This window comes from Periophthalmus magnuspinnatus, chromosome 2, assembly GCF_009829125.3.
Source record: "Periophthalmus magnuspinnatus isolate fPerMag1 chromosome 2, fPerMag1.2.pri, whole genome shotgun sequence".
In the NCBI taxonomy this organism is placed as follows: domain Eukaryota; kingdom Metazoa; phylum Chordata; class Actinopteri; order Gobiiformes; family Gobiidae; genus Periophthalmus; species Periophthalmus magnuspinnatus.
Window position 1 is genome coordinate 11357865 of NC_047127.1, and position 25048 is coordinate 11382912.

General features: G+C 36.7%; 1 protein-coding gene across 2 annotated transcripts; it reads right to left on the bottom strand.

Annotated features, from left to right (window-relative positions):
* Positions 1 to 1122: 1122 nt before the first annotated feature.
* Positions 1123 to 20832, bottom strand: si:ch211-132g1.1 (uncharacterized). Of its 2 annotated transcripts, none has more exons than XM_055228208.1 (9): positions 20756 to 20832; positions 17827 to 17946; positions 8305 to 8571; positions 6470 to 6549; positions 5072 to 5252; positions 4897 to 4977; positions 3420 to 3497; positions 2211 to 2479; positions 1123 to 1961 (listed from the first exon to the last, which is right to left on the bottom strand). In XM_055228208.1, the coding sequence occupies exons 2-9, from the start codon at positions 17888 to 17890 to the stop codon at positions 1875 to 1877; spliced, it is 1107 nt and encodes a 368-aa protein (XP_055084183.1). In that variant the 5' UTR covers positions 17891 to 17946; positions 20756 to 20832; the 3' UTR covers positions 1123 to 1874. The 2 variants fall into 2 exon arrangements, with proteins under 2 accessions (XP_055084183.1, XP_033838255.1); XM_033982364.2 differs by having other exon boundaries at positions 4897 to 4998.
* Between the last annotated feature and the right edge of the window lie 4216 nt (positions 20833 to 25048).

A 25048-nucleotide genomic window follows, 5' to 3' on the forward strand; every position in this document is an offset into this window, starting at 1 on the left:
GACAAAACATTTTAAAGTTTGATCATATATGTTTATGTTCTGAAAAATGCAGTTAAAAAAACAATCAGCTGATTCTGTTAAAACACAATTTTATTTAACCAATGAGCCCTAGTGTAAAAAATATAGACAAATGGCGCCCTCTGCTGGACATAACGCGTTTTACAATGGTCATTTCATCCTATTGTTTTGACATTGTTTAATGGTGCACGATGCAACATGTTGAATTTCTTTGCCTGGAATGTGTGGTATTATGCTATCTAATGCTATCAGTCAGATCTGTGGAGTGACGAACTCGCTCACAGAAACAATGCATGATTTTCAAGGTATTTTCTTTCCATAAAACACATGTAACTGAATGAATGCAACATAGATAAGTTTAATGCCGCCAAAAAGTGTATTTCAGAGTAACATCACTTCAAAAATAATATTACTCAATTAGAAGTACAAAGTAGTTATCCAAGAAATTATTCAAGTAAGAGTAAATTAAAGCGTAACTGTTGGGACGTAACAGCTGATTAGTGAATGTAATGTGAAGAAAAAAAAAAACATTAAATAATGCACAAAGTCTGATTTTTCCAAACAGACACAAAAAATAGACAAACTAAATCGTATCTGAAAGAAACACAAATGTTAAAATAATGTTATATTGTGGACATAAAGCTTTTGTCACTTGCAGACTCACAGTGGGAAGAATAATCACAACTTTTACGCAAGTAAGAGTACAGTTACTTCAACAACAAAAGGTATGCCAGTAGAAAGGTACTCTGAAAAGTAGAGTATTACTGAGTAAATATAACTGAGTACTACCCACCTCTGCCTATATCTGAAATAGATTAACCAAACCTGATTATTCATGTGTTCCTGTTATATGCAGTTTTTTGACTTTACCAAATTGAAAAAATATCATATTGATAGAATTGAATAAATATAAAATAAGTAGTAGTATGAAGTATTATTAGTAGTAACAGTAGTAGTAGTAGTAGCAGCAGTGTCAGCAGCAGCAGTAGTAGTAAAAGTAGTGACATACCTTGTGCAAAACTTCAGGAAGGCACCATTGACTCATTTTTATAAACTATTTTTACCAACTACTTTTGATTCATAGCAGAGACAGGATACAAAAGAGAGAGTATCAAATGTACAAGTTTTATTGTTAAGCAATAAATATTTGTATTTACAAGCAGTTGTTTGCATCAGTTTAATAAGTACACTACATAATGCACTAACAAATAACTACAAACATTAAAACTACATATAGAGCATTTGATAATATAGAAAAAATATAAAATTGAAAATAAAAATCTAAACAAGAAATCATCAAAATTTCTGGTAATAAAAACAAAACAAAAAAATGTATATTGAATTATTATCATGAGTCATTTGCCTGGACAATTGTGTAATTATGAATTTAATATTCTAAATACTTCTAGTACAAATTTAAATCTTATGAAATGATTACCTTTTGAATGTGCCTGTTCTCCATTGCATTATATTTATATTTACAATTCATTAAATTCAGGGTTTAACCTGATCTTACCCAGGTCTAAACCAGGACTAACCCAGGTCTAAACCAGGACTAACCCAGGTCTAACCCAGGTCTAAACCAGGACTAACCCAGGTCTAAACCAGGACTAACCCAGGTCTAAACCAGGACTAACCCAGGTCTAAACCAGGACTAACCCAGGTCTAAACCAGGTCTAAACCAGGACTAACCCAGGTCTAAACCAGGTCTAAACCAGGACTAATCCAGGTCTAAACCAGGTCTGAACCACACCACATACCCCATTGACAAGTATATATAATACATCAGCATTATAAAATTTGCCAAAAACTGGACCAGTATTTCAAAACTTAAGTCTTAGTTTTACCGTGGATCTTCATCGCTTCTGTGTCCTGGGGCCGCCTTTCTTTCTGGGCTGAGGCAGAGGAGGAGGGTTTACTTCATCATTGCCAATGCTAGGCACCTAGAAAAAGACAACGAAAGTTAACGCCACAAGCAGAGGTAATAACAGGGGTAATAACAGGGGTAATAACAGAGGTAATAACAGGGGTAATAACAGGGGTAATAACAGGGGTAATAACAGGGGTAATAACAGAGGTAATAGCAGGGGTAATAGCAGGGGTAATAGCAGGGGTAATAGCAGGGGTAATAACAGGGGTAATAGCAGGGGTAATAGCCAGGCTAACAGTAGTAGCATGGGCGTTTGTCTCACCTTAGTCTGTCCCGTCTCCGGCAGCCTCCTGGGCCCTGGTAGAGGTTGTCCTGTGATTGGATCAGGAGGTCTGGGTCGGTTCTGTCTGGCTTTTGGGGGTCTTGGTCCAGTGTGTCCCGCGGCGGCCGGTCCCTGCTTCGCGGTGGCCTGTCCGGGAGAAGGTTCTGCGGGGTGGGCGGGGCCGTGTGAGTGTCCATGGCCTCTTTGGTTACTATAGTGATGGTGTTGGTGATTAGTGGTATTCCACTGGAGACGCAGTTCTTGTTCATCTGAGGTAAGTACAAAAGAAAACATTTTATTTATAGAGCTATGGGCAACTTAACAGACAAAATGTGCAAAATGTGTGCTTTGTTTTTTGTCAGGGGAGCTTTTTTTTTTTTTAGCTCAAATAATTATCTTTATACAGCAAAATTTAAAAACTGACACCAGGATCGCGTAGAGTGATTTAATACAAATATTTTAAGACCAAAAAGATGAGTCTGACAGCAGCAGTTACAGAGAGAGGAGTGACAGTTTTTCAGTGTAAAGTGAATTGGAGCCAGAGTCAATGGAACAGGAAGTGCAGCCCATGCTCATTTCCTTTATGGAGCACGACGGCTCGCAGGTTAGCTATGCCCATGTCCATTTATATATATACAGTCTATGTTTAAATGTCAGGTACAAACTAAATATTTAGCAGAGTTGTAGACTTTATATTTGTTTTCAGACTGTAGAAGCTTTGTCACATTTTAGACCTGTTTTGAGCTTTTACTCGAGAAAATGTCAGTACTCAACATTAGCTACGTCTCCATCACCTTATTTTGAATATTTGCATAAGTAAAAGAAAGTGGAAAGCAGAACTATCACATTTTGAACACTGATTTCACAGAAATTCATTTGCTCATTTCAGGTGGATTTTGATTTAATCACATAAAAGTTACAGAGCAATTTGGAAGCTAATAACGCCATTAACAACGCTCACATAATGCTGCTGCTTATTCTAAAAAGTCAGAATATTCTGAATTCATCTGCATAACCCCTATTATTATTATGATTATTATGATTATTATTATGATTATTATTATTTTGTATTTATTTGTAGTCTGATTTTGCGAGCCAAATGTCAGCGTCTATAGTATTGTACTAAAAAATACATTATTGCATGTTGTTTTGTCTCTGTTTGGTTCTGTATCTATTTTTTTTATGTGAATTATTATTTCTTAAGCATACCTTTCACTCTCATTCTTCTCTTCCTTCTGTTGAGGCTGCAGCAAACTATGGTCGCCACGATGAGCACAAGCACAAGTCCTGTCAAAAACACCATTCATACATTATATTGTGTTTTATCTATAACAGTAAAAAGTTCAAAAATAAATGTCATGGAAAATAATTTGCATCAGATTTTGAGCTTTAAATGCAGCTGAATTTCTCACTGTGAATTGTTTAACTCTGAAAAACATGTGTGAATTGGTTTTATTCTGAAATTCAGTTGATGATTTATTAAATATACTTTTTTGATGTGTTTAAAATAAATAAATAGATAAATAAATAAATAAATAAATAAATAAACAAATAGATAAATAAATAAATAGATAAATAAATAAATAAACAAATAGATAAATAAATAAATAGATAGATAAATAAATAAATAAATAGATGGATAAATAAATAAATAAACAAATAGATAAATAAATAAATAGATAGATAAATAAATTGATAAATAAATAAATAGATGGATAAATAAATAAATAGATAAATAAACAGATAAATAAATAAATAAATAATCACCTTTTAAATATTCAGCATAAAGAATTTCAAGCCCTCACATTCAACAGTCAAAATTCTACCAAGGCATAAGCAATGGATCATGAGTGACTGAGGACAGAGGCAGCTCTTTCCTATTGGACTTTCTCTTCTGTGGGCGGGGCTTATAGTTAAGAAATCAAAGATATAATGTTCTGATTTGGTTAATTCAGATTGGTTCCCTACAGCATTTCCTGGTTGTTGCTGCGTTAGATCGACTCACTTAAGATCGATTGCTTAGGCCTTGGAGTCTTGGATCTTTGCTGGGAAAATTTTCACTGTGAATTTTGACTGTTGAATTTGAGGGCTCGAAAATATATGTGCAGAATATTTAAAAAGTAAACATTTTATTTAGAATTTTTAAACACATAATAATTCACACATGTCTTTTTAAAGTTAAAAGACTCTGTAAGAAATGTAGCGGGATCTAAAATTCAAAATCTGATGGAACAAATTATCTTGCATAAAGTTTGAATTTAAAAACACTTTGAAATTCTGATGCGAGGTACACCCCCTGCTGCTCAAAGGAGATGTTTTTGTTTTTGCCTGTAATGTTCCGCAGTATGGCATTAAACTCATCTATCTAGCATGAGTATTTTGGCTGTTTTATTACTCTGAAAAACATGCATTCTTATTGTGAGTGGATTCGTCTCTCCACAGATCCGACCTGTAACTTAACCTTGTAGTGTCACATGCTTGCCGCCATGGACATAGACACATTTAATGCCATATGGCGGAACATTCAAGGCAAAGCAATAACATTTTTATGCAAACAGTAAAAAGACCCTACACCAGAATGTTTAAAATGAATTACTGCAGCTCTGCTTTTTACATTTTTAAGACAGTAAAAATCAGGTTCAGCGCTTTTAACTCTTGATTTTACCCATAATGCCTCTGGTCTTACCTCCTCCTCCTGCCAGAATCCCAACCATGAGCCAAAAGTCGAGCCCAAGCCATTTTTCATCTTCGTCTGGGGTTGTGCTGCCTGTTGTTGGTACAGAAGGAACTAAATATTAATGTTAGCAAGCGTTATGTAAATTTCACTGGATTTTACGCGAACATTTTTCATTTTCACTTACTATATTTGATGCAGTCTGGACTGGACTGAACCGGATCGCTGGTTTGAGAGGTTGCCCTATTGGACACTTTGCAGGTGAAGGAGTTAGATCCCAGCTGGTTGGAAGTTCGAACTAGAACGTTTGCTTTTTCATGAGCGATAACCTTCCCACCATCGAGCCATTGGTAAGTGATGTCTTTGGTCTATAAGAAAAAGAAATGCATAGGACTGTAAAGAAGCATTGGTTTGGTCTAATGTTTGTACCAGATGCCCTCCCTCCCTGATGCAGTCCTCAAACAATCACATAATTAGTGATTAAGAAGTAAATAAATGTGTCCGTAGATGCTTGTAACTTTTCACCTGCTTGTTTCCATGGGGATGTTATTGCTTTGACTTGAATGTTTCACAGTATAGAATTAAAATGATATATTTACCATTAATTCCATTATGGGTGTTTTTTGTCACTCAAAAACCCCCCCCCCAAAAAACAAAAAAGAAAACCCCCAAAAAACATGCATTCTTGTGGTGAGTGGGCTCGCCTTACCACCGATCTGACATGTAACCCTGCTTGCAATGCCACACTGTGTAACAGGCAAAGCAATAACATTTCCATAGAAAATATTAGGTGGCGGACCTCCCTAGAAAAGTTACTTCTTGAACCTTTAAGTATAGTTTAGCAGTAATAGAACATTGTAATTGTAATAAAATACTTCGTACTTAGCCGAATGTCCATGTGTCTTTGTTTAATCTTTCTTTTTACAGCTGATAATATTTTTTAGTTAAATTTTAATATTATTCACAATTGATACTTTGCAGTAACGTCACACTTAGGGAGGTTTTCATGTATGTCAATGGAGAAATGTTCAGCCATTTCCATGGTGACGCAATGCACACATTAGCAAACAGCCAAATAAGTTTGAAGGTAGTTGAGGTAGGTGAAAACTCAAGAAAAAATACAAAGTGAATTTAAATTGCACATTTTCAGGTTGTTTGATTCTCAATAAAAAGGTGAGAGGGACAAACTGAAAACTGTTGGCTAATGCTAGCTAGCTTGTGACTGTAATTTAATGCGTGAGAGACTTGTTTAACAGCACAAATCATCTCACCTGTTGTATTTCCAGCTAAGTAAGTTTGTTATGGTCAGATTAAAGTCTGACTTGAGTAACAGAGCTTCAGACAGAGCAGTGCATCCAGTTAGCATCACACCCCCAGAGAATGTTGACAACATCAGCTGCAAAGTATCAATCCATGGATTTCAGACAAACAATTCCTTCCTGATTTGAAGGACTTAGTGAGGACCCATAGAGGACCTTTCCACATTCAAAAGAAGTAATATTTTGCACTGAATTAGTTAGTTGCTATGACCACGGAGACGGCTGCCATAGGATGAAACTCATTTGTAGCGTAAAAGAGTTCTTACCTGAGGAACAGAGCAGCTGAACCGGACTCGTTTCAATTTTGCTTGACATTCAAACTTCACAGTGGGCTTTGAAACGCTCTCTGTAACAAAATGATACAAAATATGACAAATTATAACAACTGTAGTGATATTTTAAAACACACTAACTCAACCTCAAAGTCAATGGATATGTTTCTGTTGTCCATAGATTCCAGCCGTGGCGGGCTGTGCAATTCACCCTTGGGCCTTCAGTGACGTCCCACTTACTCATTACAACATCACCTTAATATAGGCGAATCAAGAAACACTTAATTTCAGGAGCATTTGAAACCAATAAGCTGCATTACACTCGAGTGTCTCCAAAGATTTTTAAACGCACCGTAGCTTGTAAGTGCCCAGCCGTACAACAACAGTACAATTTGCAGCGTTTCTCTGAAGCTGTGAGCCACGGGTACTGTTCATAGTTGCTTGTCTGGAAATGACGGACAAACCCTTTTCCTTGCTGGGACAGTTTGCCAGTGCAGGAGTTGGCCAACCTCTTCTCATAATATCCAGCTTTTTGTGAAAGGCCCATCTTGAAAATGCTGTGGAAAGTATCTGCAACCAGATCAATCTCTTCTCCTCCTTTGGCCGTTATGTGTTAAAAATACAGCGATAGCTGTTGGATCTCAGGGTTTAGTTTGACATTCTGCAAACTGACGCCTTTCCGGCTCTAGCAGTGCTCATCCAATCACAGGACACGTACATGTCCAGTCTGCATCGGGCCTTCTAGGTGGCCCTGAAAGGCAGAATCGAGATCTGATCGTCTATTGAAACTGACTGTGTCTGTGTCTTTCAGTGGGCGGGGCCTGCTCTGTTTACTCTGAAGGCCCCAGGAAAATGAAATTTGCCGAGCAGCTGAAATATAATAAAATAAAACTCTAAAAACTCTACCACAATAAACAACATTGGAAGTCACTCAACGAAGTGGATATAATATGACATAAAGAGAACAGAGAATATAGAATATTTTAGTTGACATATTTATGAAAATAAAATAAATTCACTTTTCAGAGCATGTTCCGGCCAGCAGAGAAGGCCCTGACCCTGACGGCCCACCACTGGATTCCAGTTTCCTGTTTATAAGTGACATTTTGGTGCCTTTTGCCCATTTAAAAGTTATGATATTTTGGTTTGAATAGTTAATTGCCATGGCAACATTGCTAGTTTTCATGACTCTGAAACCGATGGATTAATTTGTTGAATATTGTGATTATAATTACCAAAAATTTAAATAAATATCTACACTTGTCGTAGATTATCACGAAATACAAATACGAAAAAAGAACACCTGCTTGTTTCTATGGTGATGTCATTGCTTTGGCTGGAATGTTCCTCGATAAGGCATTAATTAAACATATCTATCCCAATGGACACACTTAGATGTCACCACCAAACCAAGTTATAAGTCAGATCTGTGGAGACTAGGCAACTGTGCTCTAGGTAAGAATATGGTTAATGCCATACTAGGGAACATTCCAGGCAAAGCAATAGTGTTTTCTAATCTCTTTTCACAACTCTTAGAGACCAGATCGGAGTTGACCATGATGGCCAAGCTAACAGCAACTAATATGCTAAAATGCACTTCCTGATTACAAGAAAAGAAAATGTTTACTATTTATTTTGGCCTCAAGAGCTGCTCAAATCCCGGAGAAAACGAGGTACAGGGCATTTACGTCTTTGTTCATCAGACTTTATAAAGGCTATTTATGGAGTAGTTATGATGAAGTGTTACTGGATCTCTCTACCAGAAAAGTTACACAGTGCAGCTTTAGTTCACATCATTCTACGTAGAAAATGCTGTTCTCTATACGTACCTTGAACACATAGGACCAGAGTTTCTTTCTGGGATTTTCCGTCACTGTTGAGCACCTCCGCAGTGTAGCTTCCCTCATTAGATTGGGCCACATTGGGCAGGATGAGAGCGCCCCCTTCTGTGACTGTATAGGTGTCCGTTTTCGTTTTACTGTCATATATATTTTTATTATCAAAGATCCATCTCAGTCTTTTATCTTTGGCCAAACTTAGAGGGAGCTCGTAGCGTTGTCCGAGACCTGCGTAGTGTGTGCAGCCTTTAGAGGGATCTGTGGACACAAATATGAAGGGAATTCAAATAAAAGAAGAAAAATGAACAGTAACTAGAATTCAGAGATGGACAGAAGCCAAAAATTGTACTCAAGTAATAAAATCATTGCTTCAAAAAATATTACTCAAGTAGACGTACAAAGTAGTAGTCCAACAAATTACTCAAGGAAGGTAAAAAAGTATTTGGGGAAACTATAACTCGAGTAAGAGTAAGTTAAAGAGTAACTGTTGGAAACATCTGATTTATAATTTAAAGTGAATGTAATTGGAAGGACAAAATATTAAATAATGCACAAAATCTGGTATTTTCAAAGGAACTCACAGTGGGAAGAATAAACAAAACTTTTACTCAAGTGAGAGTACTGTTACTTCAATAAATACATTACTCAAGTAGGAGTAAAAGTACGCTGCTACAGTAGTTTGAAAAGTACAATTTCTAAAGTAAATGTAACTGAGTGCCACCCACGTCTGACATCATGACAAAACCGAACGAAACCAGTTCAAAACCAGATCAGAATCATATCAAAACCAGATCAAAAGCAAAACTCTCTGGGGAGGTTTACCCCTGGCACTTTTTCCCATCAACCCATAACTTGCATCAAAGGTCAAATCCTTCAGCTAAGGTAGATCTGACCAAGACTAGATCAAGATCTGGAGATGGTCTCACTGCTCCTGACACGTTTAACCCAGACAAACTGATGGATGGGTCAAACGGAGAGGGCAAATTTCCTCCTAAACCATCTAAACAGGTTGAAACCAGGACCAAACCAGGAGCAAACCAGGTTTGAAGCAGGAATAAAGCTGGACTAAACCAGGATTAAACCAGGACTAAGCCTAGACTAAACCAGGACTAAACCCAGACTAAACCAGGACTAAACCAAGATTAAACCAAGAATAAACTAAGACTAAACCAAGATTTAACCAGGTCTAAACCAGAACTTAACCAGGACCAGTCATTTATTATAATCATTCATTTGAAACCACTGACACCAGTGACTGTCAAAATGTGGTCATTTTTTCCTGTGTATGTTGAAGTCAAACTGAAACACTGTGCATTGTCTGGGCTGCTCAAAGGAACCAAAAGGAACCAAACAAAGTCTAACCCAGGACTAAAACCAAGACTAACCCTAGGTCAGGTCAACCTGGACTAAACAAGGACTAAACCAAGGACTAAACCAAGGACTAAACCAAGGACTAAACCAAGGACTAAACCAAGACTAACAAGAATAAACCAGGGATAAACCAGGTTTATACCAGCAGTAAACCAGGTCTGTACCAAGGACTATACCAGGTCTAACCCAGGACTAAACCAGGTCTACCCCAGGACTAGACCAGGACTAAACCAGGTCTAAACTAGGTCTAACCCAGAACTAAACCAGGTCTAAACCAGGTCTAAGCCGGTTCAAGTAATATATTACCGGTAGTCATTTTTTCCTGTATCTGCTGGAGTCAAACTGAAAGTGTCGGTGTTGGTGTATTGTCTCTTATTGTCGCTCAGGGTAAATTTTAAAGGTGTCAAAACCACAGGAAGAATGCACTTTTCTGCTCAATGCTCTGCACATAGAGTTGACCACAAACCTGACTACAGGCACATGAGTGTATTGTTTAAAATGCAAACAGGGTTAGCAGTTTTCACGCAGAACGAGACCCCACGAAGACACAGGAAGGGCATCTGACACGTAGGGACATTTCAGAAAATGTTTGTACAGATCTAAACTACAGGATTAGTCGTTTTTATGCAGAATAAAACAGGAGATGTTGTTGTTGTTGTTCAGACTTAGATTCCATCATGATTAATCTTGCAATCCTAATTAACAAGGGCCTTTTGGTATTATAACTGATACATTTTTTTTACTTTCACTTTTGGGTGATGGTAGTAACATGGTTGGTTGGTTGGTAGTAACAGTCTGTTGATTTTAAAGATGCACTATGTAACTTTACTGTAGACAGTTCTGCCAACAACTTGTTTCTACAGAGATATTATTGCTTTGCCTTTTCCTTGTTATCACATTAAACACATCTCCATGGAGACAAGCAGTTGAAACCACCAGGCCAAGTTACAGGTCACATTTGCGGAGAGGCGAGTCTGCTCTCAGTAAAGTTCAAGGTGTTTTTGACCAATTAATACACCTGCAAATGAATAAATGCAAGATAGAAAAAGCAATAACATCGCCATGGTAATAAGCAGGGGCCAGACCCTCCACCAGAAAAGTTACATAATATCCTTTAAATTGAGTGAATTGTGAGATATTTCATGAGACTCCACACTCCTGGGAAGTTCTAGAAGTACCAACGGCAACAGTAGCAGCAGTAGTACTCTTTACTAGTATAAAAACTGACTAAAGATTATTATAAAAGTATTTCCATATTATGAGTTAAATTGCTAAAGTAGTACTCATGGATTAATTTAAAATAATCTTATGCAGTAAAAAGTAGTACCAAGTCAAATATCAAATAATTTCTCAAGGAAAATGTATTAGTCAAATGTTACGTCTAAACAGTTACTCACAGCTTACACTAATTTATGACTTAAAAGAAATGTAAAGGACAAATCTTTAAATAGTGCCAGATTATAACAGCAGAACAAATCAAAATAAACTAAATCATATCTGAAGGAGCTGCAAGAAACACAAATGTTCAAATCATTTCATATTCTTAACCTTAAGCTTTTGTCACTATTTTGCTTTATTTATTAAATATACAAAAAGTAATTAAGTCATAAGAATTATTAAAATGCTAAATAAAAATTCCGAGGTCATATCACTGCTGGAAAATTGTATGAACTCCCTCAACCTCCCTCTCACCCAAAAGGGCAGTCTGCAAGGGGCTCACCCCTGGGCCGTGTTCTCAGGAGTTCACTGCATTTGTCCATTGTTCCAAAATGAGAGACACAGTCAGAACGATTGAACGCATTGAGCCTCCTACTGGCCAGGGTGAGACATGACCTCTGTACGATGGCAGTGCTGGACAGTGTCCCATCAGGAAAAACAATGAGGATCGCCCCACATTGTAAGGCAGGACTTTTTTCAGCGTGGGCCAGTGAAAACCCAGTGCACAGTTTCATTGCAAAACGTGCCGGTGCAAAGCTGCGTCTGCTTTGCAGTTTTGTGAAGCCGAGTGTGGTAGTTTACGTGGGCCCGATACGGCAGGTGCACCTCCGCTACAGGCTTTCAAGAGTCGTTCACCCGAGTCTTTCCTGCACCACAGATTAGCACTTTAGACATTTTTTCAACATGATGCTTACATTTTAAGTCATTCGTGAATATCACACTTAGGTGTTTTGCCTCACTTGAGAAGGAAACACAGTCTTGGAGGCACTAAACGTCATGCTCCAGGTGCTGGCCCAGTTTTTCATGTATTAGTGTGTTATCTGCCTATGCAGCTTGTGTCTTTGTGACACTTTAGGGTAGTAACACAGATAAACCTTTTAGAGCAGACTAAAGAGAAAAGAGAATAAACAAGGCTGGGGCGATGGCACTGCCCTGAGGTACACCAGATTTCTCTAGTAATGAGGAAGAAAATGTGATATACTCGGATACCAAAAAACTGAGGTGTACACAATGGCCTTGTGTGACACTCATTTGAGCGCATTGCTTAAGTAAAAAAAAAAAAAAAAAAGTTTCCTTATTTTTTGCAGCTTTTAACCGAGTGTCTTAGACCAATACTGATGTAATGTGGAGTGTTGAGGAAGAAACCCAAATTAATGCTCAGATATTAGTGAAGCAAAAAGTCTTCAGCCTGTCTGTTACTATGCTCTCCAGGAGTACTACACTTACTACAACTACAACTTTTACTCAAGTAAGACTACTGTTACTTCAAAATATTACCAAAGTAGAGGTAAAAAAGTATTAATTATTGAGTAAGCAATCATAAAAATGATCAAACTGAGTGGTATATTCTGAAAGGTCTATATTTTTCATTGCTTAGGAAACAGTATGAGGTTTCAAACCACAACTTCCACAAACACTTTTTTATCTAAGTCTAATTTTACACAGCACATTTCAGAGTACAGCTTATGTGGTTTGAAGTGCAGATGTTAACAGGTAGTTAAATACATCTAGGGTTATTTTCACATTTATAGACATGAGTTAAAAAACAAAAATTCTACTGGCTCTGTATTAATTCCATTATCCATATATTTGTCATTAACTTATGCATTTATCCAAACAATTATTCAAATAATACAATTATTTAAACACTAAAACCAAAATCAGGAGTTGTTTCATAGCTGTAGTGATAGCTGTGAAAGTAGTTAATAGTAAAATAAAAAATAGATTTGAATAATAAGAAGCCTACATACTTGTTGCTGATTTTGATAATCCCAAAGATAACTAAAAATGTGTATTTTTATGAAACAAAATGTAATTTATTAACACAACAGTGTAACTGAGTCTTTAATATCACTGCAAGGTCTTGTACTCGCTCCCATGTAGACCGAGACTATTCAAAAACTATTCAAAATATGTCCAAATTTGTTCTATTTATGCAGTTATTTCAGTGTGTTTTTTATTGTCACTAGTAGTAAAATAAACATATTTCAAAATAAGTGGTACATCTCTAACGATTCTGTATATTTTTTTGTAAAATACCTCAAAAACTATTTTTGTAATTTTGTACAGAAAAAATGTTATATATTAAACAAAATGTGTCCGGCCCCAGTGCAGACACATTGCATAAGCAGCTCTTGAGATCAAAACAAGTGTGACACAGTCTGCATCTAATTATAACGTGTTTTGTTATCAGAGAATCAGGAAGTGCACATTAGCAAGCTTGTTGTTGTTAGCATTACTGTGACCGCAAACGCCACTCGTCTCTGAAAGCTGTGAAAAGCACTTAAAAACTCATTGTGGTGAATAATTAGGATGCTCTGAGTGCAAACTGTTTAAAATGAACTAGTTCTGTTTTTCACAGCAGTAAAAATCAGGTACACGCCTTTAATATAATACTTTATTTTATTCTTTAGACAGCACCAGTAGAGTGACACATTTAACTTGTGGCGTCTCTGTGGTGAGACACGATAGTTAGGCCTAAGAGTATTTATAACCTTTGACTAACCACCCCTCACATATGGCTTTTGAATATTAACCTGACAGGCGTATGGGGATGTGATTAGATTTGTAATTTATGTTTTTAAAATTTAACTTATTCTGTAAAGCACTTTGAATGACTTTGTGTACCAATTGTGCTGTACAAATAAACTCGTCTTGCCTTGTTGAGGTCAAAACTACAGAGTTAGCAGCTTTTACACAGAATTAGACATACCAGGTCATTACATAACCGTTTAGCATTATAATTATACACAATAGGTCTGCACTTTATATTCAGGCTGTGCAAATAATGACATTTTAATCAAGATTCAGTTATTTCTAATTGATGAGCCTTGGTCTTTTTAATGGAGAGGTCCACAGCCAATCCTCTGTCAGTAAAAACATGTGGAGTTTGAAAGAAGAAACAAACTTTCTTGGGTTAAACTGAAGTGATTAAAAGTTTGTATTGTTTAACTTCAGGAAATGAATGTGGAAAGACAGTTTAAGTGTCTTTTTCTTTTCAAAAATCAGAATTGACCAAAAATAACCCATCCAAAGGCATCAAAAAAGTCATTTCACTTGGTTTAGGCATATTTTTGTTAAAAATAATCCCAGTACAAGTTTCAATTTTAGTTAAATGTATTCAAGTCATTATATTTATCATTCATTCATACATTTCTCATTTTTAGAGCCCATTATTACTCAAATGCATTTTAATAAAAACGAAATGAGAGGTTGTTTTGCGAGTAGAAGCTGTGGAAATAGTTGTAATTGTACCATCGTAGTTGCCGTAGTAGTATGAGTAGCAGTAGTAGTACCAGTAGTAGCTGTAGTAGTCGTAGTAATTAATGAATTTATTAATTATGTGCAATACAAAAATTTCAAACTTGATTTCGATAATAAGTAGAATCGTAGATACTCAATACTGATTTTGACACCTACAAAAATAACTACAAACATGTATTTATACGAAACAAAATGCAACATAACACAGCATCATGTCATTGTTTCTTTAATATTACTATACGGTGAAATAAAATATATAAAAATAATGTAGTTGTCAGATAATGTTTGTGGAAAATGGCATTTAGAGCGACGCTTTTGTGCACTTTTGCACCTGACAGGATGTGTGACCTGAAACCTCTCACACTGAGTTATAAAAAAAGTCGACATGTTTAGACTTTTCCATTGAGAGTGCAGATGACAGCTTAGACTGCTCATTTCTCCAAAACACTTCACACCATTACAGATATATAATGATGATAAAGATAATGATATAGATTTTATTCAGAATCTAGTCTATTTTTTATTTTTATTTTTTTTGGTTTTGTGGTAACTGCAAGTAGTTTTCTCAAGTTAATTGAAACTTGTAATTTTACTTCCTGATTTGGCACGACAGACTGTATATATAAATAGCTAATCTGCTAGCCGCCATGTTCCAAATAGGAAGTCAAAAACCATTGAAAAACCATCGCTCCTCTCTCTGTACCTGCTGCGGTCGGGCTCGTCGTTTTGGTCTTAAAATGTTCGTATTAACCCGATCTACGTGATCCTGGTGTTTTTATTTCGCTATTGTGGCCATTAATCAAGATTTGAACACGATGCCTTCTTTCCCTGAGGTTTCTCCTGCTAGCGTTAGTAACCAGTTTGATTGACAGCGTCGCTAAACGGTCTTCAACAGCCTCCGGATTGGCTCTTTGGTTGCCATGATACTCGCGGTCTGAATTCCAAATATAGACCTCGGCTCCAAATCCTCCTCTGTAAACGAAGCCTGGATGAGCTTCGTTTGACTAGAGCCAAACGCTGTGGGTGATGTCACACTCACTTAGATCACTTCTTTATTCAGTCTATGTTTGACACGGAGAGCAGATCTGACATATGTAGGGTAATTCCACAGCTGTTACCTAGCAACCATAATGTTACCATGGGCCAAAACATGTCTAAATCACACAATAGATATGATTAGACTAATAAAAATAAGTGACAACGCCTTTATTTTGTTAAGTGAAGGTTTAAACTGAAATGCCTTCCTTGTGTGTAAATTGTCTCTACATTTTCGATGGAGTTTTCTGTGATTTTCTTGATGACATTTGTTTTTTACTTTTCTTCAGAAACTGCCACGTAGCTGATGTAAAACTATGATAAATATTTATCACAGGAATTATCTCCCCAAACACACTCAGAATTAGAAAAACATATGAATCTGTCAAATGCACTTTCATTTCATTTGTAGAGACTCAAACAAGGACTAATAAAAAGTGTTGGTAACTTTGCACATTTTCACGTCAATATCATTTTCCTCAAACACACACTTTTAACTGATTAAGTAAAAATCTGCTTTCCAGTCACTAGAGCTGTGCACGTTTGTGTTTTATCACGTTAACTCAAAAATAATTAATCACACTGACACACGCAGACATACACACACACACACACACCCCCACACACAAGGACACACACACACATAAACACACAGACATACACACAGACACAGATACATACATAAACATAGATAAACACACACACATACACACCCCTTCAGACACACACACAGATACACACACAGACACCCACACAGATACACACACATTCAGACACACACACAGATACACAGACACACCCCGACACACACACAGATACACACCTACACAGAGATACACACACACAGACACACACAGATATACACACAGACACACACACCCCTACATACATACACAGAGATACACACACACACACACACACCCACACACACACATACACACCCCTTCGGAAACACACACACAGACACACACAGACACCCACACAGATACATACATACACAGAGATACACACACACACACACACATACACACATATTCAGACACACACAGACAAACACAGAGATACACACACAGACACACACACCGATACACCCCGACACACAGAGATACACACACAGACACACCCCGATACACACACAGACACACACCCCCCTACACACCCCCACATACACACAGACACACACACAGGAGAAACGGCCGCTAAAGTCTGCAAACCGAGAGTGATGCTAAATACGTGATTCAATATGCGCGCGTGTCAATCATGTTTAATCTGAAAACTACAGCGATATTAAATCACACCTGTTTAGTAACAAGTGAACTGGTTTGACCTAGAACTGCACCAGAACTGAACCAGGACTAAACGGAGACTACACAGGAGGTCTGACCTTTACCACATCTGAACCAGGACTAAAGACTAAGCCAGGAGTCTAGAGGCTTCTGTTATGATCACACTGAAGAGAAAAGGACCAGACCACACACGACAACCACAGGAAACAAAATGCCAGCTTCAAAAAGTTCAATGTTGAATGTAGAAATTAGAAAGTATTACAACAGGCCAATACTGAGCCTAGTACAGTATATTTAAGCCCAAACGGTCAAGTAAAGACTATTTAGGAGCCAACATATTATATCGTTCTATAACCTTTACGAGTACCATGTGATTAATTCAAGCATGTGATTAATCGTGATTAAAATCTCTGCCCAGCTCTAGTTCAAACTCAAAATAGTAACAGTAATAGTAATAGTAATATAATGTGGTATAATAATTACCTTTAGAAGTATGCTTAGGGAATTATTTCTAACTAAAATTACTACAGCCAACTAATCCAACTAAAATCTATATAATTACAAGTTGAGAAGACAATCGAAGTATTTAAAGTAGTAGAAGTAGTAATAGTAAGTAATGGTATATGGTATGGTGAAGTAGTAGTAGTAAGTAATGGTATATGGTATGGTGTATATTTTGTACCTTTAGAAGTACGCATAAGAAATTATTACAAACATTACTATACTGAACCTATACAGCAAAAATATGTTTAATTTCAAATAATGTTATGAATAAAAGTACATCAAGTTGTAGTAGTAGTAGTAAATTATAACAAACATTACAATGCCTACAATGTATAATTTCAAGTTGAGACAATCAAAGACGTAGACTAGTAGTAGTAGTAATAATAAAATCTGTATAATTTTAAGTTAAGAGGACAATCAAAGTACATACACTATTAGTAGTAGTAGCAGTAATATTATGTGCAGTAAAACTTGTACCATGCTTAGGAAATTATACTATTCCATCTAATATATTTATCATTTGGGATTGAGACAAAAGTTGAAATACATAGAGAAGTAGTAGTAACAGTAGAAGTTGTAGTAGCAGTAGTAGTATAAATGATAGTAGTATTTGTACCTGCAGAGGTGAAGATCTGACAGGTGCCCAGAGTAATAAACCAAATGAGAGCAGAGTGGCCCATCTTCCTCCTCCTCCTCTTCGTCTGAACAAAGGAAAATCTGGGCCTCGCTTTTAACTCTAAGGCGACAAAAGGAAAAGGAAATGATGCAAACTGTATCTAGATCAAGTGCTGCCTGTGAAAATGTTAAAGCTGCACTGTGTAACTTTTCTGGTCGAGGGTCCGTCACCGGCTCGTTTCCATGGAAAGGCTATTTCTGTTATGTTTGCCTGAAATGTTCCACAGTATGACATTAAACTCATCTATCTTGCATTTATTCAAGTAATGGTGTTTGCAGGAGACAATGAATGTTTTTGAGCTTGTCTCCGTGGAAATAGAAAAGTCTAATGCCCTGCTATGCAACATTCCAGGGAAAGGCAAGGTAAGGGAAGTTTATTTGTACAGCACAATTTGAACACAAAGTCATTCAAAGTGCTTTACAGAATAAGAAAGACTTTAAAATCACACAAATCAAAACATAAATAATCACAAATAATCATTGTAAAATTAAAATGAAAAGAGAAGAGGCAGAATAAAAACCTTTCAGTCATGTGCACAGATAAACAGAACCATTTTGAGCCTGGATTTAAACATTGTCAAAGTAGAGGCCTGTGTCACATCTTCATGAGACTGTTCCAGGTTTTAGCTGCATTAAACTGAAACTGAAACATGTTTAGTCCTGACTCTGGGCACCAGCAGGAGGCCGGTCCCTGAAGTCCTCAGAGTGTGAGATGGTTCATGTGGCTGAGATGTTCTTTGGTGCTGGTTCATGGAGAGACTTGTTACAAGCAGAGCTGCTTTAAAGTCTATTCTCTGAGCCACAGGAGCAAGTGCAGAGACCTGAGCACAGGGCTTCCTGGTTCTAGTCAGGACCTGAGCAGCAGTGTTCTGGATGTACTGCTCTGTCTTAAGGCTCGTTTAGAGAGGCCAGTGAACAGGATGTTACAGTCGTCTAATCTACTGGAGACAAATGTATGGATAAGTCTCTCTAAGTCTGGCTTTGACAGTAAACCTTTGATTTTTGCAATGTTTTTAGATGGTAAAAAGCTGCAGATGTTATTGATTTGATGTGGCTGTTGAAGTTCAAGTCTGAGTCCATTATTACCCGTAGATTTCTAGCCGGATTTGAAGGTTTTAGAGAGACACTGGAGTCTGTGTAATCCCTCAGCCATCCAGGACTGATCCATTGCAAAAGATGAAGTTCAAATCTGTCAACTGGACAAATCGTTGTAGGAGTGAAGACGTTTCGCTGCTCATCCAAGACACTTCTTCAGTTCTGGTTCAAATGCCGGTGACCACTATCTGAAGGGAGGGGCTAACTACACTGAAACTGTAAACATCTATTGTCTCTAGTTTCATCTGGAACTACCTTATTGAAACTTTAACGACCCTGCTATTGTTCTCATTCTTCTGGGTCTGAGGATGGAGTTATAGATGGGGGAAAGATTATGTCTCAGGCCCTCATTCCCGTTTAAGGAAGGATTGTCTTTTCTAACAAAAATAGCTTTTTTAACTCCTCTCTAAAACATGTATTTTCTCTGGCTAAGATCTGAACCTCACTATCTACAAAGCAGTGGTTAGTGTCTTTGTGATGTAGATGTACTGCAGACTAGAGTCCAGAGCAGCTCTCACGCCGGTGTTGGTACATTCTCTTATGAAGTTTAGTTTCTCCAGTGTAACGCTCACTGCACTCTTCACTACACTGAATGGACTAGACACATTACTTTGTTTATGGCTCGGGGTTTTGTCCTTTGGGTGAACCAGTTTTTGTCTTAAAGTGTTTGTAGGTTTGAAAAAGACAGGAATATTATACTGTCTGGAAATTCTCAGAAATTTTTCAGACACACTCGCTGTGTAAGGAATAGTTACCCTTTGGTGTGACTCAAACAGCAGGTATTGGTCAGTGTGAGTGGGCTTCCTGAAGACTTCTACCCGGAGACACTGGTCCTCTCCTATAGTTACTGCACTGAAGATTGTGCAGTAATTATAGGGAGTTATATATTTTTATATAATCATGGTAATTGCCAACAAAGTGAATCACCATTGTGTCACTAGAATGTGCAGAAAAAAACTCCCTGATGATCTCCTCACTGTTTACTGTTGTTTTCACTTATCAAAGTACAATACTTAAACAGCTGATTAAATATGGAATGTATTCATAATATTAAAATTGTACTTATTTATATCCAGAAAATGTTTTAAGTGTAAGCAACAATAATTATCGTGATAAACTTGTTAATCTCAATTATTTTGGCCATGATAATCATGACATTAAATCTTAATAACGTGCCATGCCATAGATAATATTACAAAATCATAAATAAGTAATTAAGTAATCCATTTTCTTTTTTGGTTTTCAAATAAATGCCATAATTGTCGACAAATTCAACTAAGCTCAATCAGACCTAATTCAGGACTAAACCAGGACTAAACCAGTACTTACTGAGAACTATCTCTATAGAAGACTAGTAGCAGTAGTAATAGTAATGGTATCATTAGTAGTAGTAGCAGTACTGGGAGTAGCAGTAGTAGTAGTAGTAGTAGGAAGAGCAGCAGCAAAATTAGATGTATTTCATTTAGTGTTTCTAAATTACAAAAACTTGCATGGATCACATCTAAAACCTCTTTAGTCATGTTTCTGATGAGGGAACAACACATTAACATGGTAGAAAGCTCCAAAAAGTCTATAATGGTTTGTCATACCGGTCAATTTCAAATGCTTTTATTTCTAAAAATGTTTCCATGGAGATATAAAAGTTTAATGTCCATACTGTAGAGCATTCTAGGGAAAGTAGTATCTCCATGGAGACAAGCAGTTGGCAGACCTTTCACCAGAAAAGTCACATACTAGTGCACCTTTAAATAAGATAAAATAGAATTGATACTCACAAGAAGCACTGTAGTTACTGTAGTAACTCTAGTAGTAGAAGTATAATAGTAGTATTTGTAGTACACTCCTGATCAAAATTTTAAGACCAGTTGAAAAACTGCAAGGATTCACATTTTGGACTGTTGGATCTTAAGAAGGTTCCAAGTAGTGCTTCAAAATGCAGAAAAGAGGAAATGGGAGTGAGACAAACTAAAGTTCGAGTAAGCAATTTACTGAAAATAAGCATTAAACGGAAACAGGCTGTTCATCAGTGGATCAAAAGTTTAAGACCACATCTAAAAAAAAAACCCAAAAAAACCCTAAAATAGAAATAAAATGTTCAAAAAAGGACTCAGTAATGAGTAGCTGTGCCATTCTTGTTAATCACCTCAAAACTTAGTTTCAGCTTGATGCTGGTGTTTCCAGGTGTTCCAGTTTTTCTTGTGGGAATGTTGCTCCAGGTGGTGAAGAGGCTTCATGGAGGCATCTACTGTCTGGAACTGGTGTCCATTTTTGTAAACTTCTCTCGCCATCTAACTCCAAATGTCCTCAATTGGATTTAGATCAGGGGAACACACATTGTTTTGTTTTGTATTTTAGAGATTATTAAATTTAAGGAACATGTTTTATAATGATCTCATTTCTGCTTTTTTATTTCACTTTTGGTTCTTCATTTTGTTATACTGACTTTCGATGCAAAACTAGGAAAAAAGAGGATTCTCATGGGAGAAATATTTGTGAATGTGATTTTGTGGGAAAAAAATCTAGAAAAATACAGTATTATAAAAACATTACATTTTCAGACACATCGTAACTTAATGTGAAAAGAGAATATCTGAAAAGCTTTGTTTAAAATTACACTGCTACTATAAGCCACAAGAGGGCAGCACTGTGCAGACCTACTTGGAATGAACTGTACAAAGAACTAACAACAAAGTAAGTTAAATATTCAATAGTGATTTCTGGAATGTTGCACAGTATGGCTTTAAGTATGGCTTTATCTATAATGCAAATGTTTGAATACATGTGTCTTCACTGTAAAAAAACAAAACAAAACAAAAAAGCACTTGACAAACACCTGCTTGTGTACACTATCACTACACTTTACACTATGTTCTAGATACATAAAGAAGACGTCAAATATATAAAGCAAGATCTGTGGAATTATGTAGTAAAGGAAAAAAAAAATTAAATAACTACTAATTATTTTTCGTCAAAGAAAAGGTAGCAGTAGTAGTAGTAGCAGCAGAAAATGTGAAAAAAAAGTAGCGTTATTTACCATTTCCATAAATCTTACTTCGTATATTTGTATTATTCTTTCTACATTTTCTGTGTGTATATAAAATGTAGAAAGTAGTAAAAATAAAGAAAAAAATAATTAATGACATGGTGTAGTGGTGGTATTGTAGGTGGCAGATCCTCCACGTGAAAAGTTACATAACTGTTAAAATGTACTACTTCTACTACTTCTAGCACTACTACAAGCCCACTGCTACAACAACTAGTACTACTACAATCCCAGCTTTTTGCATTTTGCTGTTTCTATCAATCCCTTAACTTTAATCAACATTTATTTGTGCACAACAGGACAAAAAAAACAAAACAAAACAAAAAAAACCCCATCAAACTGCGAATTTCTCCTTAAATAACTTAGAATTTCAAACCATTAAAAATACTTCACACTTCTGGTACATGTTTGTGTGTCTATCTGCTCCCACTTGTCTTCAGTGGGACTTTATAAATAGACCTCATGTTTTTTTCCACTCTTTCCTTACAAGTCTATCTAACCTCTCAGCCAATCACAACCCTGCATTCTCGTAAGATCGACCAATCAGATTCCTCGATTTGATTCCGTCACAATTTCAAAATGGCTTAAAATCGGACAGTAGCATATGACAGGTTTTCATATTTTTCTAATTCTGACCTCGTTTGGTGGGATAGTACCATAGACTGTTTATATAAATGGACGTAGCTAACCTGTGTTCCAAATAGGAGGTGCTCATGGGTGCGCCTCTGTCTCCATCGAATCTGGCTCCAATTCACTTTATGTTGAAAAACTGTCATCCCGTCTCTGTAACTGCTGCTTTCAGCTACGTCAATTTGGTCTTAAAATGTTCGTATTAACCCGCTCTACATGATCCTGGTGTTGTTATTCCTCCATTTCATCTGTGATTCAAGATATGAACATGAATAACAGACAAACCAGCTGTACGGGCAGTAAGGTGGGGGGTTACCTTCAACAGCCTCGCTCCGGATTGGCTCTTTGGTTGCTATGGTACTTGCGGTCGGAATTTCAAATATGCAGCTCCAAATTTGTCCCTATATCTGCGATAAGCTGCATTTGACTGGAACCAAATTCCACACTGACTTAGTCCACTTCTTTATACAGTCTGTGGATCATAGTTTTACATTAATTAAGTGGCAGTTTGTGGAAAAACGTTCAAACGTACTACAAAAATACAGGAAGTAGCGCTGAGTTCTAAAAAAGAATCCCTCTACCTCTGTCAACACGGAAAACTCCACGCATAATGCAGACACAAGGAAGACATTTTTCTGACAGTTTAAACCTTCATTTAACAAAATAAACCTGTTATAATTAGACTAATACAAATAAATGATGACTATTGTTGATAACTACAAATTAGACATGTTCTGGCCCTTGTTTACATTATGGTTGCTAGGTAACAGTTATGGAATTACCTCTACGTCACATGACCCAGCTGCTGCCCACGTCCAACCAGGAAGTAAAATGATAAACTTCTCCAAAATTTAAAAACTAGAAAACACTAGACAAGATTTTTAGTCAATTCTTAAATAGAATTCTGTCTTAGTGAAATTAGCGGTCTAGCCTGTCGCTTTAAATGTGTTTACTTTGTGAAGTAGAGTCATCAGTGTAATAAAGCAAAATCCTTGTCAGCTTGTATCCATGCTGTCCTCCAATCCCAAACAGACTGCTGTCACTGTGACGTAAACACGGAAACTCAGAGTCCAGCGCTTCCTCACAAGTTTCCGAGTTGACATTCCGACCTGAGTTTGGGTTCAAGCTCAATTTTCCAAGTCATGGATCATAACTTCTGACTTTCCCAGATCACATGAAAGCAACAAGTGGGGCACACACACACTGTAAAAAACGAGCCAGATCTGAGCCGGGATCTCGGTCTGAAGTACTGGAAGGACGACTGCACGCATTGGGATTACGATTAGATTAGCAATTGTGATTCTGGCTGTTTTAGTACCTAGTTGGAGGTTTTTCTCTATTGCACATGTTTTAGGTTGATGGGGGAACCTTAACAAACACTGGGAGAACATGCAAACTCCGCACAGAAAGGCAGAATAAGAATTTGAATTTTGTTTTGAAATTTCAGATTAATATTTTTGTATATGAACAGTTTTTTTACACTACTATTAACATATATTTAAACAGTTTATTTCCATTTTTCAAGCTGTGTGATCTGTTGATGGAGTCAGAAAAAAAGCTACACTGCGTAATTTTCTGGCGGTGGCATGTCACCTGCATGACTCTATGGAAAGAGAAAATTAAAACAGTACTTTGGAACATTCTGCATGAAGATACTGAAGATATTGTGGAATATTATAGACAAAAAACTACATTTCCATGAAAACAAGTAGGAGGAGGCCCTTGTCCAGGCCAAATAAGTGTCAGGTTTGTGGAGATGCAAGCTACTCACAGTAAGGACACAGTAAATAAAACAAATAAAAGTAATCAAATAAACACAACCAAAATGGAGAAAAAAGCAAAAAAAAAAAATACATTTTTAAAAAACACAATCTTTTATTTTAGTCTAAAAGCTACACAGTGGGACTTTAAATAATCTAATTACACCAAAAATATTACTACCATTTGATAATTTTCTTAACAAAAAAGTGTTTCAATCTTTAACTAACTCAATCTAACCATGTGACTGCCCAAAACAAGATTCATACTCAAAATTCAACTCATTTCCATTCTCTTCTTCTCTTCTTCTTTTTTTTTTTTTTACAGTGTAGCATCAAAAGTACTGGATGACCTCAAAGCTGATGGCACCAATCGACCTCTTTACAGGTCTAGGAAGCACAATGCATTCTGGGAAGTCCCTGAGTCTTTTTATAGAGTGATGACAAGCTTGATAGTGAAACAGATGACAATAGATGACGGACAATTGCCTCATTAGATTGCATGAGCGGTGCTTTAAAGTGTTGTGTTAAGATTATGAGATTATGAAGATTATGAGGATTGAGATTATGAACGCAGTATTCAGTCTGTTACTGTCATTATTATTGATTTATAACTTAATGATCTCATATTGTTAAAC

Excerpts from the sequence above, each read along its gene's own strand:
- si:ch211-132g1.1 (XM_033982364.2), bottom strand. The coding sequence starts at position 17,890 with ATGGGCCACTCTGCTCTCATTTGGTTTATTACTCTGGGCACCTGTCAG. Across the intron at positions 6,550-8,304 it reads TCTGGTCCTATGTGTTCAAG|AGAGCGTTTCAAAGCCCACT; the intron begins GTACGTATAGAG and ends ATTTTGTTACAG. Across the intron at positions 5,253-6,469 it reads TCAGCTGCTCTGTTCCTCAG|ACCAAAGACATCACTTACCA; the intron begins GTAAGAACTCTT and ends TTTTTCTTATAG.